The following is an 18,331-nucleotide window of genomic DNA, read 5'->3' as shown; positions in this document are numbered from 1 at the left end:
TATTTATTTGAAAGTCTTCACAAAGTTCTCATTATAAGATTCTCAATTGAAGTTTTCCATATATACTTGTACTGACAAATATTTAAAGCCTACTCTATGTTCGACCAAATTTAAAATTCACCATATTTTTCAAATCCTAGATCCACCACTGGGAAGAGCAATATGATTTACTCGACAATAACCAGGGAAATGAACTAACTCTAACCTTTCGAAATGGACTAAGCAATTAACAAAATTTGATCAAATACATCACTCATATCAGCTTCACCTTTTCTAGGTGACTCTGAGTTGTCTTACCCTGTCAATCCTCCCAAAACACAATTGAGAAACTATCCTAATTTAAAAAAAAAATCAGTCACACCATATATAATAACTGAGTTGTACTCATATGAAATCGAATTGAACTAATTCACAGGAAAAGAAAAAATGTTGCTTTTTTCCCTCTTCTGTTGGAACTTATTAACTAGTCATTGTTTCATTGTAAATATTCGAATGGACCTGATCAACTAACCATACATAAAACCATGTTCTAGGCATCAAAATCGGATCTGGTTTATAATCGACAAAAAGAAAAAGAAAAAGAAAAATAGAATTGGTTTAAATGTGGTAAGAGACTCCAACGTATTAACGTAACGAAGATGGCTTGTCCTTTCTTTTGTTGCTATCTTGCAATAGACTTTCACATCGGTACCAACGTCACACCTATTCGCTTTGCATGCAATTATGCAAACAAACTTCTTCAAGACTTCAAGTGTTTTGACTTTTGACAAATGCCAAACACTTCTGCTATGAACCAAAAGAGGTTCTGCTATGTAACAAAAGAGTTTCGCTGTGCGACTTGTGTCAGATACAGATTGTAATAACGTTACAACTTCAACCAAAATTATTTCCCTGAACCAAAAAAAAAAACCATAATTACCCCAAACCATATAAATTATAGAAGGATAAACAGATAACCCAAATTAGGAAAATGGATGAAGTAGTTGGATAAGTGTAAAACAGATTCCACTGATCCAGCCTTCATTAGATTAAGCTGATAATGAAAGAGGCTTAAAGAATGTGAAACACAAACCAACTCTACATCCTCTTTAGCAATTTTAAGCAAGAATCTCTGCATCCACGGTTTAAATCAAGTCTTATGGATTGGTCTCTATATCCAATTTAGATATCCTCTATTATTATTTGAACCCCATATCCAATCCAAACCATCTTCAGTTTTCATTTCTCTACCAAAACCTCTTTAGCCATGGGATGCCAATTTGCTGTGCAGGTGATCAAAGGAAGATGGTTCACAGTGTTTGCATCGTTTCTGATCATGGCTGGGGCAGGTGCCACTTATCTGTTTGGTTCATATTCGAAAGACATCAAGTCCACTCTTGGCTATGATCAATCAACTCTCAACTTGCTTGGCTTCTTCAAGGACCTTGGTGCAAACGTGGGAGTCCTGGCAGGCCTAATAGGTGAAGTAACTCCAACTTGGTTTGTTCTCCTAGTTGGCTCTGCCATGAATTTTGTAGGGTATTTCATGATTTGGCTTGCTGTCACCGGAAAAATAGCCAAACCTAAAGTCTGGCAGATGTGCTTTTACATATGTGTTGGGGCCAATTCTCAGAATTTTGTAAACACAGGAGCTCTTGTCACTTGTGTCAAGAATTTCCCAGAAAGTAGAGGGGTCATGCTTGGTTTATTAAAGGGTTTTACAGGGCTTAGTGGTGCAATATTCACCCAAATTTACTTGGCCATTTACCCAAATGATTCGAAGTCTTTGATTCTCTTAATTGGTTGGCTTCCTACTGCTCTTTCAGTCATTTTTGTCTACACCATTCGCCCAATGAAAGTTGTCAGGCAACAAAATGAGCTCAGGGTCTTCTACCACTTCCTCTATATTTCACTTGCACTTGGAGTTTTCCTCATGGTTATGACTTTACTTGAAAGAACGATTACTTTCTCTAAGGCTGCCTATGCAGGAAGCACCACTGTTATTTGTATGATCATGTTCATGCCTCTTGGAATTGCAATCAGAGAAGAGCTTGCACTGTGGAATCTCAAGAAACAACTTGTTGATTCTCCAGTTGTGGAGGTGAGAATTAATAAACAACCAAACACAATTCCAGAAATTCCAGAATTAGATTCGATCCCACCCAATTCCTCATCAGGCCAGGAAAAGAAAGCACAGATTACTACTGCTAATACTAGTGACACTGACACTACATGTTTTTGTGGTGACATATGCAATAAACCAGAAAGAGGGGAAGACTATACAATATTACAAGCACTTTTGAGTGTGGATATGATTATTCTATTCATTGCAACATTCTGTGGCTTGGGGTCAAGTTTGACAGCAATAGACAATTTGGGGCAGATTGGTGAGGCTCTGGGATATCCCACAAAGACAGTAGGCACTTTTGTGTCATTAGTGAGCATTTGGAACTATTTTGGGAGGGTCTTTTCTGGTTTTGTATCTGAAAGCCTAATGGTGAAGTGGAAAATCCCTAGAACACTCATGATGACCTTCATGCTGATTCTATCATCTATTGCATATATGTCCATAGCCTTCCCATTTCCTGGTTCAATTTATATGGCTTCAGTCATGATTGGGGTTTCTTTTGGTGCTCAATTGACTCTGCTCTTCACCATCATATCTGAGCTATTTGGGCTCAAGTACTATGCTACATTGTTCAACTGTGGACAATTAGCGAGTCCTCTCGGGTCTTACATTCTCAATGTGAAGGTCACCGGGTGGCTCTATGATCAAGAAGCTCTGAAGGCGCTGACGAAGAAAGGGATGACAAGATCTTCAGTGAAGGAACTGATTTGTATTGGGGCTCAGTGTTATAGGATATCCTTTACAATTTTGGCAGGTATTACATTCTTAGGTGCTCTTGTTTCAGTGGTTCTGGTGGTTAGGACAAGAGAGTTCTACAAAGGTGATATATACAAGAAGTATAGAGAAGATGTATAAATTCTGGTTCTGGTAAAACTTAGAAACTCAGCATCTTCAAAGTTATTGCCATCTTTGAAGCCAACAACTTCTGAAGTGGTTACTCCTACCATGTTCTTTATTTCACTCTTTTATGGTAGATATGTTTGGAGAATTTCTTGTGAGGTCTAAGCAATATATAGTGTTATTGCCAAGAATTTTAGCTTTCTTTTTGCCATATGATTTACATCTTTCAATCATAAATCTCTTCATGTTAAATCCATTCTAACATCAACTATTCAGAGAAGACTATCTCACTCCAATTTACAAGGGTTCTAACTGACGCACTGTTGTGAGCCTGTGTATCAGACTCTAACAAGCACATAGCAAAGGGAAAAAACATTGCCACCCGAGACACTGAATATTCAGAGAAAATTTATATCAGATTCCGACGAAATGTTGAAGTACAAGACTGAAAAGCGAGAGTTATCCAGAACAGATCCTTCATGCATCATTTAGATCTTCAGTAGGGACATCTAGTGCCCCATCAACCTACGCTTCAGAGGATTGGTTCAGCATCTTTAGCTCTATTAATCACGTACCACCAACAATTAGATCATCTCACTAGGAATTTATGTTAACACATCTCGATCATTCCATGTCTGTATTATATGGTAGTATATTTGGTACATACCACAACTGTGTATTACATGGCACATACCACCAACAACTGAATCGTCTCAGTGATCTCACTAGGAATTCTATGTCAATAAGACATCTCACTAAAAGTCTTAGATATACCATTTTATTTTTTCCTTAATCCATGATATTAACCTTACCTCGGTGTTGTATTACGTACAGAGTTCTTGAACTACTACATAGTATGATTGAGATGCTTGAAGAAACATTGCATTAGAATTTAGAGGCAACAACCCATGATGGTACAAGGTCAGGGTACCTATATGAAAATCAGAAACTCTTATCGATCACAAGATACAATACCGATAAAGACATCAGCGTCACACCTGTAAAGATATCTTACAAAATCAAAGCCCTTTGGCACCAACTTTGGAGTTTTCTGTGGCATGAAGCAGAGCCAAAGCTTTCCAACGTAAATTTATTAAGTGTTAAGCTAGTAAACTCTGTATTAGGAAGATATACAATGCTGCAGATCAAGCATGTCCTAAAAATATAACCTTCAATCACGTCCAAATTGAACCTCCATGCAAGTTCCTAAGCTAGCCTTTGTTTTCACCAATAATGGGTGCTTCTTCCTCTCTATACTTCTTATATATGTCACCTTTGTAGAAGTCTCTTGTCCTATACACCAAAAGCAGTGAACTAAGAGCACCAACGAATGTCACCACAGCTAAAGTAGTGAAAGACAACCAGTAACAGTTTTTTCCAAGGCAAGTCAGCTCCTTCACTTGTGACCTAATCAGTCCTCTCTTTGCTAGCTCTTTTGTTGCTTCTTTATCGTAAATCTTTCCGGTGAGCTGCACACCTAGAAGATAAGACCCCAAAGGCATCGCTAATTGCACACAATTGGACAAGGTCGAAAACCGCTTGAGCCCAAAGAGCTCAGAAACGATTGCGAAAAGCAATGGCATTTGAGCTCCAAATGAAAACCCGATGATTATTGTCGCCGCGTAAACAGAACCAGTGGTGGGGAAGGCGATGAGAAGGAGCCCGACACATGATATGAGAAGAGAAAATGTAACGACCCCAAAATTTCGAGTTTAAAAACTCAAAATTCTAAAGTCATTAAACACCAAATAATCTCAAATAAATCGAAATCATTAAAGCGTAACAGCGGATCACATCTGAGTTTAAAATATAACTCAGTTAAGCCGATTATTACAAACCCAAATGATAATTCAACATATAACAAATGGGATTGTATAATCCTCACAACAACCTCACAAATAAAATCACACCAAATCACACACACAATCCACGCTGGAACCTCACCACGACTGGATGCGATCGACTTCGAGTCCTCGGGTCGTCACTCAATCACCACTACTCAGCACCTGCGGAAGTATCCCCTACACCATTGAAATTGGTGCACCGGGATTGCAACACAAACCCGGTAAGCTTTACAGCTCGTATGAGTAAAATATTAAAATAACTCTCGTCTCATAAAAGACACAACTCCAACAACACAGTAAATGAAAATCATGAGAAAACGAGCAACCCATCTGGTTACTCTAAAACTTTCACAAAATGGTAACTAATGAGCGCTGGTACACGTCCGTTACCCCTCACTTAGCATACCGCTGATGTTGGGTAACCACCCGCCACCCAACATCCAAAACAAGCTGAGTACCCATGATCAGATAACCACCCGTTACCTCATGCAGTACTATGGCAGACAGACTAGAGCTCTAACTGTATCGTAACTTTCGCCCGGCCAAAGGCTAGGTTCCGACTTGCCGAACATGTACAATAATCTCACATCATATTGTACCACACATCACGTCCGAAGACAAATCACAATATTTCACATTCTTCGTGATAAAATCATGTACAATAATCACACATCATATTGTACGTTTTAAAACTTTCACGATATATCCACAATAAAAATCATAACAGTATATTATATAGCAAACTATATATATTCGTATTTATTTACCATTTATACAATATATACATAGTCCACTATATCCTATACATGTCATATTTCATGAACACCTGAAAAATTATGTACGATAATCTCACATCATATCGTACCATTGAAATCACATACACATGCACAATTTTTCTGTCACCGAAATGACTTTTCAAATGAATTAATAACAGTAAGTAATTTAATGAACTATATATATATATGTACTTATTACCATTATACTGTATATATGTAGCTCACTAAATTATATACATGTTGTAATTCATTTAATAAACACACTTGCAAAAATGTTAAATCACCGCGAGGGTAGATTTGTAATTCCGTGAGATTTTACTCACCTTATTGACTTGAGCGTAATTCCTCAATTTCCGATAATAATCCCTTTCCTCGATTTAGCGATCACCTTAAAAAGATAAAACAAGAATTTAGAATCGTTTCGTAAACCTTTAAATGCCAAAACAGTAATATACGGTACTGTTCAGCAATTTTGGTTATACGAAGTTACTGTTCAATACTCCATTAGTACGTATTTCTGTACGTATAAATATTATATACGTATTTCTGTACGTATAAATATTAATACGTATTTCTGTACGTATAAATATTAATACGTATTTCTGTACGTATAAATATTAATACGTATTACTGTACGTATAAATATTAATACGTATTTCTGTACGTATAAATATTAATACGTATTTCTGTACGTATAAATATTAATACGTATTTCTGTACGTATACGTACGATTTAATGTAAATACAAATTCAGTAAATAAAATTTACTAAATTACCCTTTTTACAATTTACTTTTTACATTTACTGAAAGTAAATTATAATTACATTTACCGTAGGTAAAACTTAATTACATTTACCGCAGTAAATAAAAATTACATTTACTTTTACCGTACACAGTAAATTACCAAAATACCCCTATCGGAAAATATTTTCACACCGCCGCACGTGGCGGCGCGTGGGGCACACGCGCCACCCGCCGGCAGGCGGCGCGTGGGGCTCACTCGCCGAAGCCACCCACGGCGCGTGTGACGCCACCCCCGGCCCAAAATCACTCCCTTTTCTTTTCCCTTCCTCCTCCACTGCCTCATGCCGCCCCTAGACTCTTACACACTCCCACACGCGCCGCTTAAGGCGGCGGTGTCCCCCTCCTCCTTCCTCCGTCCCCGATCTGCAACCAAACCTCCCCAATCCAACAAAACCACACCAAACAATCAAGCAATCGACTAAATCAACTCACCCTTACCTAAACCACGCCTTGGAGTCACCGGTGATCGTCGGAGGAAGGTGTGCCAGCGACGATGAAATCTGCAGGTCTCGGGTTGGTGCGGAGGGACTCACGCCGGCGCGGGGAGGTGTGGCGAGCTCGAGGGTGGCTGAGGGAGTCCTTGCGGCGATGCTAGGCTGGGCGGTGTACTTCACGGCGTCTTGGAAGGAGGCCGATCGGTGAGAGGATTTTCGGAGAGAGGGAGAGCTCGGGGTGAGTGAGAGAGAGAGAGAGAGAGAGAGAGAGCGGGGAATGAAAGGAGAGAGGGAGGGTTTCTGATTAAGGAAACCCTAATCCCCTAAATGTCTATTTATACTAGTTTCCAAATCGGAAACTAACTTCCGGCGTTAATAACTTTTACGTACGTCGTCCGATTAGAACGCGTCACATATCCACGAACTCGTAACGACGAGCTCTACAACTTTCATGAAGGAAGTTTTTGCAACCGAGCGACGGAATAAAAGTCGATAATTTAGTTCGGAAACGTAACGTTTTTCTTAATAAACGTTCCGAAAACGTTTCCGTTTTTTCGTTTCAAAACATCGCAAACAATCACATTCGGTAAAAATCAACTTCACGACTTAATAGAATTCAAATCAAATCACACATTGTTTTTGAAAATCTAGGGTTATTACAATCTACCCCCCTTAAAGGAATTTCGCCCCGAAATTCAAGCTCACTCAACAAATAACTGTGGATAACTGGTCATCATGTCTGACTCTAGCTCCCAAGATGCATCACCCTCATCATGGTGACTCCACAACACCTTGACTAGCCCAACTTCCCTCCTCCGTAGCTTCTTTGTGGATCTATCCAGGATACGAACCGGCTCGACAACAAAAGTGGCATTTTCCTTCACTTCAATGGTGCTATGATCGATCACATGTGACTCATCTGGTACATACTTCCTCAGCATGGAAATGTGGAAGACGTTGTGTACGCCCGACATGCTAGTAGGCAAGGCTAGTCGGTAAGCTAGTTCGCCCACCTTCTCAAGTATCTCAAAGGGTCCAACGTACCTCGGTGCCAACTTTCCTTTCTTGCCGAATCTCACTACACCTCTCATAGGTGAAACTTTCAAGAACACATGATCACCGACCTCAAATTCCACATGTCTCCTCTTCGAGTCTGCATAGCTCTTCTGTCTACTCTGAGCGGTCCGGATTCTATCCCGAATGATCGAGATCTTCTCAGTGGTTTCCTGAACCACCTCTGGACCCATCAGTGCCTCGTCACCAACTTCGGCCCAACAGATCGGAGATCGACATGGCCTACCATAAAGTGCCTCATACGGTGCCATGCCGATGCTAGAATGGTAGCTGTTGTTGTAGGCAAACTCAATCAATCTCAAATGATCTTCCCAGCTACCCTTGAAATCCAACACACATGCTCTCAACATGTCTTCCATCACCTGATTCACCCTCTCTGTCTGTCCATCCGTCTGAGGGTGAAAAGCTGTACTCATATCCAAGGTAGTACCCATCGCCTTCTGCAAACCACCCCAGAACTTCGAAGTGAAACGTGCATCTCTATCGGAAACAATAGAAACTGGAGCACCATGAAGTCTCACTACCTCATCCACATATAGTTTCCCAAGCACGTCCACTGAGTACTTCATCGACACTGGGAGAAAATGAGCCGACTTCGTCAATCGGTCGACAATCACCCATATGGCATCGTGACCCTTCCTCGATCTAGGCAATCCGGTCACAAAATCCATGGATATCTGCTCCCACTTCCAAAGAGGAATAGTCAGTGGTTTCAACATGCCAGCTGGTCGTTGATGTTCTGCTTTCACTTGCTGACATGTAAGGCACTTCGATACAAACTCTGCTACATCTTTCTTCATACCGTTCCACCAGAATTGTCTGTATAGGTCCTTGTACATCTTGGTGTTCCCTGGATGGACGGTATAGCGTGAACGATGTGCCGTACGAAGAACTTCCTCCCGAAGATCATCACAATCTGGGACACACAACCTTGCCCCAAACCTCAACCCTCCATCGGGTCCAACTCTCCACTCAGAAGGACACTCATCAAGCGTATCAACCACAAGATCCGCCAACTTAGCTCGTGAGAGTGTATCCTGCGCCTGACCCTGTATGATCCTCGTGATCAATGTGGGTTGCACTGTGACACTACCAAGAAAGACCCTCGGTTCTCCTCCCGATGGTACCAAATCAAACTCTGATGCAGCTTCTAGCATGAACCATTCCTGGACCATAAGTGAAGCTACTACGCCTCTCGGTTTTCTGCTCAAGGCATCGGCCACCACATTTGCCTTCCCCGGGTGGTACTCTAATGTGAAGTCATAGTCCTTGAGGAGTTCCATCCACCTCCTCTGCCTCATATTCAGCTCCTTCTGTGAGAACAAGTACTTCAAACTCTTATGATCTGAAAAGAGTTGAAATTTCTCACCATACAAGTAATGTCTCCAAATCTTCAGGGCAAATACAACTGCCGCAAGCTCTAGGTCGTGTGTCGGATAATTCTTCTCATGAATCTTCAACTGTCTCGAGCCATATGCAACGACTCCTCCATGCTGCATCAACACACAACCCAAACCCTGGAGTGAAGCATCACTGTAAATGACATAGCCACCACCACTAGAGGGAATCGTCAACACTGGAGCTGTGGTCAGTCTAGTCTTTAGTTTGTTGAATGCTTCCTCACATGCATCCGTCCACACAAACGGAGTATCTTTCTTGGTCAACTTGGTCAATGAAGATGCGATACTAGAAAACCCCTCGATAAACCTCCTGTAGTAACCTGCCAACCCGAGGAAACTACGTATCTCTGTAGGGTTCTTTGGACGACTCCAATTCTTCACTGCCTCTACCTTTGCTGGGTCCACTAGTACTCCATCTTTTGAGACAACATGACCAAGGAATTTGACCTCTTCTTTCCAGAACTCACACTTCTCTAGCTTGGCATACAGTCTCGCCTCCTTCAAGGTCTGCAACACTGTTCTCAGATGCACCACATGTTCTTCTTGTGTCTTGGAGTATATCAGAATGTCATCCACAAACACCACTACGAACTCATCCAAGTATGGACTAAATACTTGGTTCATCAAACTCATGAAGACAGCTGGTGCATTCGTTAGACCAAATGGCATGACAACAAACTCATAATGTCCATACCGGGTCCTGAAGGCTGTCTTCGATATATCTTCTTCCTTCACTCTGAGTTGATGATAACCGGATCTCAAATCAATCTTTGAGAACACTGTAGCACCTTTGAGCTGATCGAACAAGTCATCAATCCTAGGTAAGGGATACCTATTCTTGATGGTCACCTTGTTCAGTTCTCTGTAGTCCACACATAACCGCAGAGAACCATCTTTCTTCTTCACGAACAAAACAGGTGCTCCCCAAGGTGAAACGCTAGGTCTAATGAACCCTTGATCTAATAACTCATCGATCTGCACCTTCAGCTCCTTAAGTTCATTCTGCGCCATTCTATATGGCGCCTTTGACACAGGTGCTGTACCGGTTACTATATCAATGCAGAAATCTACCACTCTTCGAGGAGGTAGCCCCGGTATCTCTTGGAACACTTCACCAAACTCAGATACTACCACAATGTCTGTGATAGTCACTTCCTGATCCACTGACTCCACATGTGCCAAAACTCCTGATCTCATGGCGTTGTCGGACTTGAGACAACGATAACGAAACACTGGCTCTCCAGGTCTATGAAAGGACACTACCATGTCGAAACAATCAATCACAGCATGCTGTGGTCTCAACCAATCAATCCCCAAGATCACATCATAAGTGTGGTCCGGAATCACAATCAACGAAGCAGAGAACTCTCTACTCCCAATCAATATAGGACAAGCTTTGCAGATTGTCTCTAACTCAAGTGACACTCCAAGGGGTGAAGTGACACATAAGGCGTCCCCGAGAGGTGTAGGAATCAATCCTAGCATCTCCACTACCGAACTAGCAATGAACGAATGCGATGCTCCCGTATCAAACAACACTCTAGCAAGGTAGTCAAAAAGTGATAATGTACCTTCCACTCCTGTGTCTCGCTGACCCACTGCGAACACTCTAGCTTGGCCGGCTGGTAGCTGTCTCTGTGGCCGTTCCTGTCTACCCGGAAGTGGTCGGGTACAATCTCGAGCTATGTGCCCCACCTGCCCGCACCGGTGGCACCCTCCTCTCTTCGGTTTCGGACATGCTGAGGCGTAATGTCCCATCTCATTGCAGCCATAACACCTCACTGCTGCTAATGGTCTGACTGGTGCTGCCCTGATAGCTAAGGGTGGTGCCCTTGTCGGGGCCTGATAGTGGGGTCTTGGCCTCTTCCATGACCTATCCCTCTGCCCTGAGTGCTCGCTGCCTGTATAGACTGCCTTGCCTTTCCCCTTCGCATCTCTGTTCCCCACATCACCTGCTCGAGTCTTCTCTGCTTGCTCCAAACTCATAGCACTCTCAAATATCTGCTCCCGTGAAGTCAGGCAAAGGACTGATATCATGGTCTTGTACTCTTGCTTCAGCCCACGTAGATACTTCTGAGCTAAAGCAGTCGCACCCATAGGCCTGACATACCGATACAGTTGCGAGAATCGAGCATCATACTCTCTAATGGTCATGTCTCCCTGCACCAATGCCAGAAACTCCAACTCTAAGTCCTCCTGTACTGAGGCTGGAAAATACTTCTCTTGGAATATGGTGGTGAAATCTCCCCATGTGAATGTAGACACATCCACAGTCTGTCTCATGCTCTTCCACCAATCTAGAGCATCACCCTTGAGAAAGAATGTAGCTATCTTTCTCTTCTCAATCTCTGTGCACTCCATCAACTCAAAATAAGCCTCCATACCCTCGATCCAATGGTCAGCTACCATATGATCTAGTCCCCCATGAAATGTCGGGGCTGACAGTGCACTAATATCCTTGATCAACTTCAACACTCGACCGTCATCTCTAACCGCAGGAGCTGGCTCATCCTGCTCCTCCTGCGGAGCAGCCTCCTCATAGAGGTTCTCCACGTTGCGGACTCGACCTGTGGCCCTACCTCGACCTCGGCCTACCCGCTCTACCTGTGGAGCAGCCTCCTCATAAAGGTTCTCCACGTTGCGGACTCGGCCCGCGGTCCTACCTCGACCACGTCCTCTCGCCCGTCCTCGGCCCTGTCCTCGGCCCTTATCAGCGTTCATCACCTTCAAACAACGAAACACTTAGTTAATACTTGTGAAATCTCGAATTCAACTAAAACAGATTCAATAGGTATTAACATGAAATTTCAGGATATGATGAATCATCGAAGTATCATCACGATACTTCTCGGAGGACCAAACCATTAGGTATGGCTCCTAAAACACTCTCGCGTACCCGACGACATATCAATACCGAGGAGCATGTGATGGGGGCCCGCCTGCAGTCGGATCATCGCTCCCGGATGATATTGATAATCGCCAAATACGCACTTAGGCTCTGATACCAACTGTAACGACCCCAAAATTTCGAGCTTAAAAACTCAAAATTCTAAAGTCATTAAACACCAAATAATCTCAAATAAATCGAAATCATTAAAGCGTAACAGCGGATCACATCTGAGTTTAAAATATAACTCAGTTAAGCCGATTATTACAAACCCAAATGATAATTCAACATATAACAAATGGGATTGTATAATCCTCACAACAACCTCACAAATAAAATCACACCAAATCACACACACAATCCACGCTGGAACCTCACCACGACTGGATGCGATCGACTTCGAGTCCTCGGGTCGTCACTCAATCACCACTACTCAGCACCTGCGGAAGTATCCCCTACACCATTGAAATTGGTGCACCGGGATTGCAACACAAACCCGGTAAGCTTTACAGCTCGTATGAGTAAAATATTAAAATAACTCTCGTCTCATAAAAGACACAACTCCAACAACACAGTAAATGAAAATCATGAGAAAACGAGCAACCCATCTGGTTACTCTAAAACTTTCACAAAATGGTAACTAATGAGCGCTGGTACACGTCCGTTACCCCTCACTTAGCATACCGCTGATGTTGGGTAACCACCCGCCACCCAACATCCAAAACAAGCTGAGTACCCATGATCAGATAACCACCCGTTACCTCATGCAGTACTATGGCAGACAGACTAGAGCTCTAACTGTATCGTAACTTTCGCCCGGCCAAAGGCTAGGTTCCGACTTGCCGAACATGTACAATAATCTCACATCATATTGTACCACACATCACGTCCGAAGACAAATCACAATATTTCACATTCTTCGTGATAAAATCATGTACAATAATCACACATCATATTGTACGTTTTAAAACTTTCACGATATATCCACAATAAAAATCATAACAGTATATTATATAGCAAACTATATATATTCGTATTTATTTACCATTTATACAATATATACATAGTCCACTATATCCTATACATGTCATATTTCATGAACACCTGAAAAATTATGTACGATAATCTCACATCATATCGTACCATTGAAATCACATACACATGCACAATTTTTCTGTCACCGAAATGACTTTTCAAATGAATTAATAACAGTAAGTAATTTAATGAACTATATATATATATGTACTTATTACCATTATACTGTATATATGTAGCTCACTAAATTATATACATGTTGTAATTCATTTAATAAACACACTTGCAAAAATGTTAAATCACCGCGAGGGTAGATTTGTAATTCCGTGAGATTTTACTCACCTTATTGACTTGAGCGTAATTCCTCAATTTCCGATAATAATCCCTTTCCTCGATTTAGCGATCACCTTAAAAAGATAAAACAAGAATTTAGAATCGTTTCGTAAACCTTTAAATGCCAAAACAGTAATATACGGTACTGTTCAGCAATTTTGGTTATACGAAGTTACTGTTCAATACTCCATTAGTACGTATTTCTGTACGTATAAATATTATATACGTATTTCTGTACGTATAAATATTAATACGTATTTCTGTACGTATAAATATTAATACGTATTTCTGTACGTATAAATATTAATACGTATTACTGTACGTATAAATATTAATACGTATTTCTGTACGTATAAATATTAATACGTATTTCTGTACGTATAAATATTAATACGTATTTCTGTACGTATAAATATTAATACGTATTTCTGTACGTATACGTACGATTTAATGTAAATACAAATTCAGTAAATAAAATTTACTAAATTACCCTTTTTACAATTTACTTTTTACATTTACTGAAAGTAAATTATAATTACATTTACCGTAGGTAAAACTTAATTACATTTACCGCAGTAAATAAAAATTACATTTACTTTTACCGTACACAGTAAATTACCAAAATACCCCTATCGGAAAATATTTTCACACCGCCGCACGTGGCGGCGCGTGGGGCACACGCGCCACCCGCCGGCAGGCGGCGCGTGGGGCTCACTCGCCGAAGCCACCCACGGCGCGTGTGACGCCACCCCGGCCCAAAATCACTCCCTTTTCTTTTCCCTTCCTCCTCCACTGCCTCATGCCGCCCCTAGACTCTTACACACTCCCACACGCGCCGCTTAAGGCGGCGGTGTCCCCCTCCTCCTTCCTCCGTCCCCGATCTGCAACCAAACCTCCCCAATCCAACAAAACCACACCAAACAATCAAGCAATCGACTAAATCAACTCACCCTTACCTAAACCACGCCTTGGAGTCACCGGTGATCGTCGGAGGAAGGTGTGCCAGCGACGATGAAATCTGCAGGTCTCGGGTTGGTGCGGAGGGACTCACGCCGGCGCGGGGAGGTGTGGCGAGCTCGAGGGTGGCTGAGGGAGTCCTTGCGGCGATGCTAGGCTGGGCGGTGTACTTCACGGCGTCTTGGAAGGAGGCCGATCGGTGAGAGGATTTTCGGAGAGAGGGAGAGCTCGGGGTGAGTGAGAGAGAGAGAGAGAGAGAGAGAGAGAGCGGCGAATGAAAGGAGAGAGGGAGGGTTTCTGATTAAGGAAACCCTAATCCCCTAAATGTCTATTTATACTAGTTTCCAAATCGGAAACTAACTTCCGGCGTTAATAACTTTTACGTACGTCGTCCGATTAGAACGCGTCACATATCCACGAACTCGTAACGACGAGCTCTACAACTTTCATGAAGGAAGTTTTTGCAACCGAGCGACGGAATAAAAGTCGATAATTTAGTTCGGAAACGTAACGTTTTTCTTAATAAACGTTCCGAAAACGTTTCCGTTTTTTCGTTTCAAAACATCGCAAACAATCACATTCGGTAAAAATCAACTTCACGACTTAATAGAATTCAAATCAAATCACACATTGTTTTTGAAAATCTAGGGTTATTACAGAAAAAGCCAGTACTAAGGGGCGAGGAATTCCGTATCTCGATAGTAGGCTTTCAGAGAAAAACCCTGAAAAGACTCTACCAAAGAAACTCCATATGCTAACTAATGATACAAAAGTTGACACTGTTTTAGTGGGATACCCAAGCGACTCACCGATTTGCCCCAAGTTGTCTATCGCCGTCAGGCTAGAGCCAAGTCCACATGCTGTTGCGACGAACAAAATGATCATGTCAAAGCTGAAGAGTGCTTGTAAAATGCTGTGATCTTCACCTCTTGGAGGTTTATTGCAAATGTCAGCAAAACAGGCTGTGTCCTCCTCTTTTGTCTCCAGTTTCAGTCCTGCTGCATTCTCTACTTTGACCTCGTTTGGAGGATCAATAGGTTGTTTCATTTGGTTCCACGACACTAGTTCTTCCCTAATGGCAATTCCAAGAGGGAAAAGTAATAAAAGAACAGTAACCGTTGCACTGCCAGCATAGGCGGCCTGGGAGAAATTAGTCCATCTTTGGAGTAGATTCATGGCCATTAGATACAATGCAAGTAAAATAGACATGTAGAGGAAGTGGTAAAACACATTAAGCTCATTGGGTTGCCTGGTTAATTTCATTGGACGAATTGAGTAGACGAAAACAACTGAAACCGCGGCCGGAAGCCAAGCAATAAGTAGAATCAACGATTTTGCATCATTGCCGTAGATGGCCAAGTAAATCTGTGTCAATATAGCGGAGCTGAGCCCAATATAACCCTTCAGCAAACCAATCATGGCACCTCGGCTTTCTGGGAAGTTTCTGACGCAAGTGACAAGAGCTCCAGTGTTAGCAAAACTTTGAGAGTTAGTACCCAGGAATATGTACACACACATGTGCCAAACCCTAGGCCTGTCAATTCTTCCAGTGACGGCCAGCCACATCATAAAGTAGCCCACAAAGTTCATTGCTGCTCCGATCAGGAGACCAAACCAAACCGGAGTTACTTCTCCAATTAGCCCTGCTATAATTCCAACATTTGCACCAAAATCTTTGGCGAAACCTATAGTGTTGATTTCTGTTTGGCTATAGCCAAGGGTGGCCTTGATTGCTTTGGAATATGCAGCAAAAAGATATGTGGCACCAACTCCGGACATAATGAGGAAGGAAGCGAAAACGCAGAACCATCTTCCGGTGATAACTTGCTTCGAGAATTGGAGGAAATCCCCGCCTGACATCCCTCCATTACTGCCCATAGAAGAACTTGTCCTTTTGGATATTAATTAGTTTAAGATATGTATAATAATGTATGCATGCGTGCATGTAATTAAGAAAGGATGAGTTTGAGTTGAGATTAAATGAAATGGAGATTAGGGATTCAATTTGTTGGTATATAAGAGACTGATTGAAGTAGTGGATGCCACAAAATTGGCTACACTGCTAGAGTTAAGGCTATGGAGAAGGGTGATGGAGTTTGTGAGCCATATGTTGTTTATTCGGAGGTTATTGTTGTAGGAATGGAGTGAGTTTGCGATTTTGATGAAATATTGACTGCATCACTACTACAATCATAGCCAAGAGACACATACAACGTCCCATAGCCACATATGTATGTGTCAATGACTCATAACCACAATGCAGCCACATTTTTTAGTTTAATATATCCACCTAACGTTATTGTCCAGCAATTTAGACCTATATATGTACTCTAGTATTATAGATACATATATCTGTTTTGTTTCCAATTCGTATTTTTCAATGGTGTGCTTTATTTCCATCACAATTGCTTTGGCAAAATACCTATAATCAACTGCGTACCAGCTTTATATTCATTTCATTTCAATGTAAAACATTACTGGACTAATCAATGTAGAACATTTTTATTACTTAAAAACCCTAGGTAAGAGTAGTTGATCAATACGACACACGCGCAAACTCGAACTTGACAATTTTGATTACATTAGTGCAAATTTTTCTTTTTGTTGAATGAAAGTGTTGTTTTATATCATCAAATCGAGTGAATAGCTTCCCTGTTCATCTTCTACGTACTTAAGCTGGACAAACATATTCAAAAGCATACATATTGAACCAATCATAAGAGAAGCGGCGAACTTTCATTCTAGAAACTTTGTAAAGCTAGGCCTAGGCAAAATCAATGAAAAGTCATACTATTGTGCATAGTCAAACTTAGTAGAAAAGACTAACTTTGAGAATAAAGAATTGAAGAATTAAGTAGAAAGGTTGTACGTGGTACAATTCTAATCTATAGTTACCTCGGTAAGGTTGGATAAAGTTTGAGAGCTTCTATTCATACCTCTTAAAATGATATTTGGACCTTCATTTTTTTTAGATAGTTTTGACTTAGACAATACATATGAAATTACCAAAAAATATATAACAATAAAAATTCAAGAAGGGAAATAATTTTGAACTTATCTACTTTAAAATACAAATGTAGATAATTATATTTTATATTTATTGCTAGAAAATCCCAAAATGAGATATCAAATTTCATTAAATGATTTAATTGAATTTTTTTTTTTACAAACATCATTAGTCAAAAATTTAAAGTAGATGATTAACATCAAATTTTATGTAGACGATTTAATGTATAAGCTATATAACTATCTAGAATCTCTTATAAACTTTAATTTGAGCCAAAGAACAAAACTCATATTCATCATTAGAGGTTAGAATATTTCATATACGTTAGTTAATGTTACTTCTTGTTGAGTTGCATACATATATATATATGTGAATGAAAAAAAAAGTGTACCAATTTTATTATGAATTTAGAAAATGAGTGGAAGAGTGAATTAATTCGACAAGATAATTTGTGTGATTATTATGTTTTTTTCGAGTTGTATGTAATAAATAGATTTGAAATAAAGTATGAAAAAAATTAATAAGTAGTAGTCTGATGTGATATATTAAATTAGATAATGAACATTTTAAGAAAACTATAGAGGTCTAAATAGCATTTTAGGTATATGTAAAAACAAAATAGAGGTCCACTGAGTAAAATCTAAATAACGTTTTTAAAGATATAAATAGAAACTCTTTAAAATTTTCGTTTAATTATTGAAAAAATAGAGCAACGTGAGCATAATTGGACACCAATTTTTCTTAAGAACTAAGATATTGTCAGTTTTGAGCATCCATGAAGTGCTTTCCAGGCCGTCACACCCCGCCTTAATTTGTTGAATGACATTACACA

The 18,331-nt window shown here is 40.7% G+C and overlaps 2 protein-coding genes across 2 annotated transcripts; one reads left to right on the top strand and one right to left on the bottom strand.

Annotated features, from left to right (window-relative positions):
* The first annotated feature begins 1,246 nt into the window (after positions 1-1,246).
* Positions 1,247-2,962, top strand: LOC126788661 (protein NUCLEAR FUSION DEFECTIVE 4-like). The gene has a single exon (XM_050514671.1). The coding sequence runs from the start codon at positions 1,247-1,249 to the stop codon at positions 2,960-2,962; it is 1,716 nt and encodes a 571-aa protein (XP_050370628.1).
* Positions 2,963-4,158: 1,196 nt separating this feature from the next.
* Positions 4,159-16,373, bottom strand: LOC126787310 (protein NUCLEAR FUSION DEFECTIVE 4-like). Its single transcript, XM_050513216.1, has 2 exons — positions 15,161-16,373; positions 4,159-4,640 (listed from the first exon to the last, which is right to left on the bottom strand). Exons 1-2 carry the CDS (start codon positions 16,368-16,370, stop codon positions 4,159-4,161), a joined length of 1,692 nt encoding a protein of 563 aa, XP_050369173.1. The 5' UTR covers positions 16,371-16,373.
* Between the last annotated feature and the right edge of the window lie 1,958 nt (positions 16,374-18,331).

This window comes from Argentina anserina, chromosome 3 (genome assembly GCF_933775445.1).
Source record: "Argentina anserina chromosome 3, drPotAnse1.1, whole genome shotgun sequence".
NCBI classification, from domain to species: Eukaryota; Viridiplantae; Streptophyta; class Magnoliopsida; order Rosales; family Rosaceae; genus Argentina; species Argentina anserina.
The sequence above is the reverse complement of the archived record's forward strand: the minus strand, read 5'-3'. Positions and strand labels throughout refer to the sequence as shown.

What these genes read in the sequence shown, in the direction of transcription:
- LOC126788661 (XM_050514671.1), top strand. Translation starts at nt 1,247, where the DNA reads ATGGGATGCCAATTTGCTGTGCAGGTGATCAAAGGAAGATGGTTCACA.
- LOC126787310 (XM_050513216.1), bottom strand. Translation starts at nt 16,370, where the DNA reads ATGGGCAGTAATGGAGGGATGTCAGGCGGGGATTTCCTCCAATTCTCG. An exon ending in AATTCCTCGCCCCTTAGTAC is followed by an intron (nt 4,641 to 15,160) that starts TGGCTTTTTCTG and finishes ATTTTGGGGTCG; the next exon opens with TTACATTTTCTCTTCTCATA.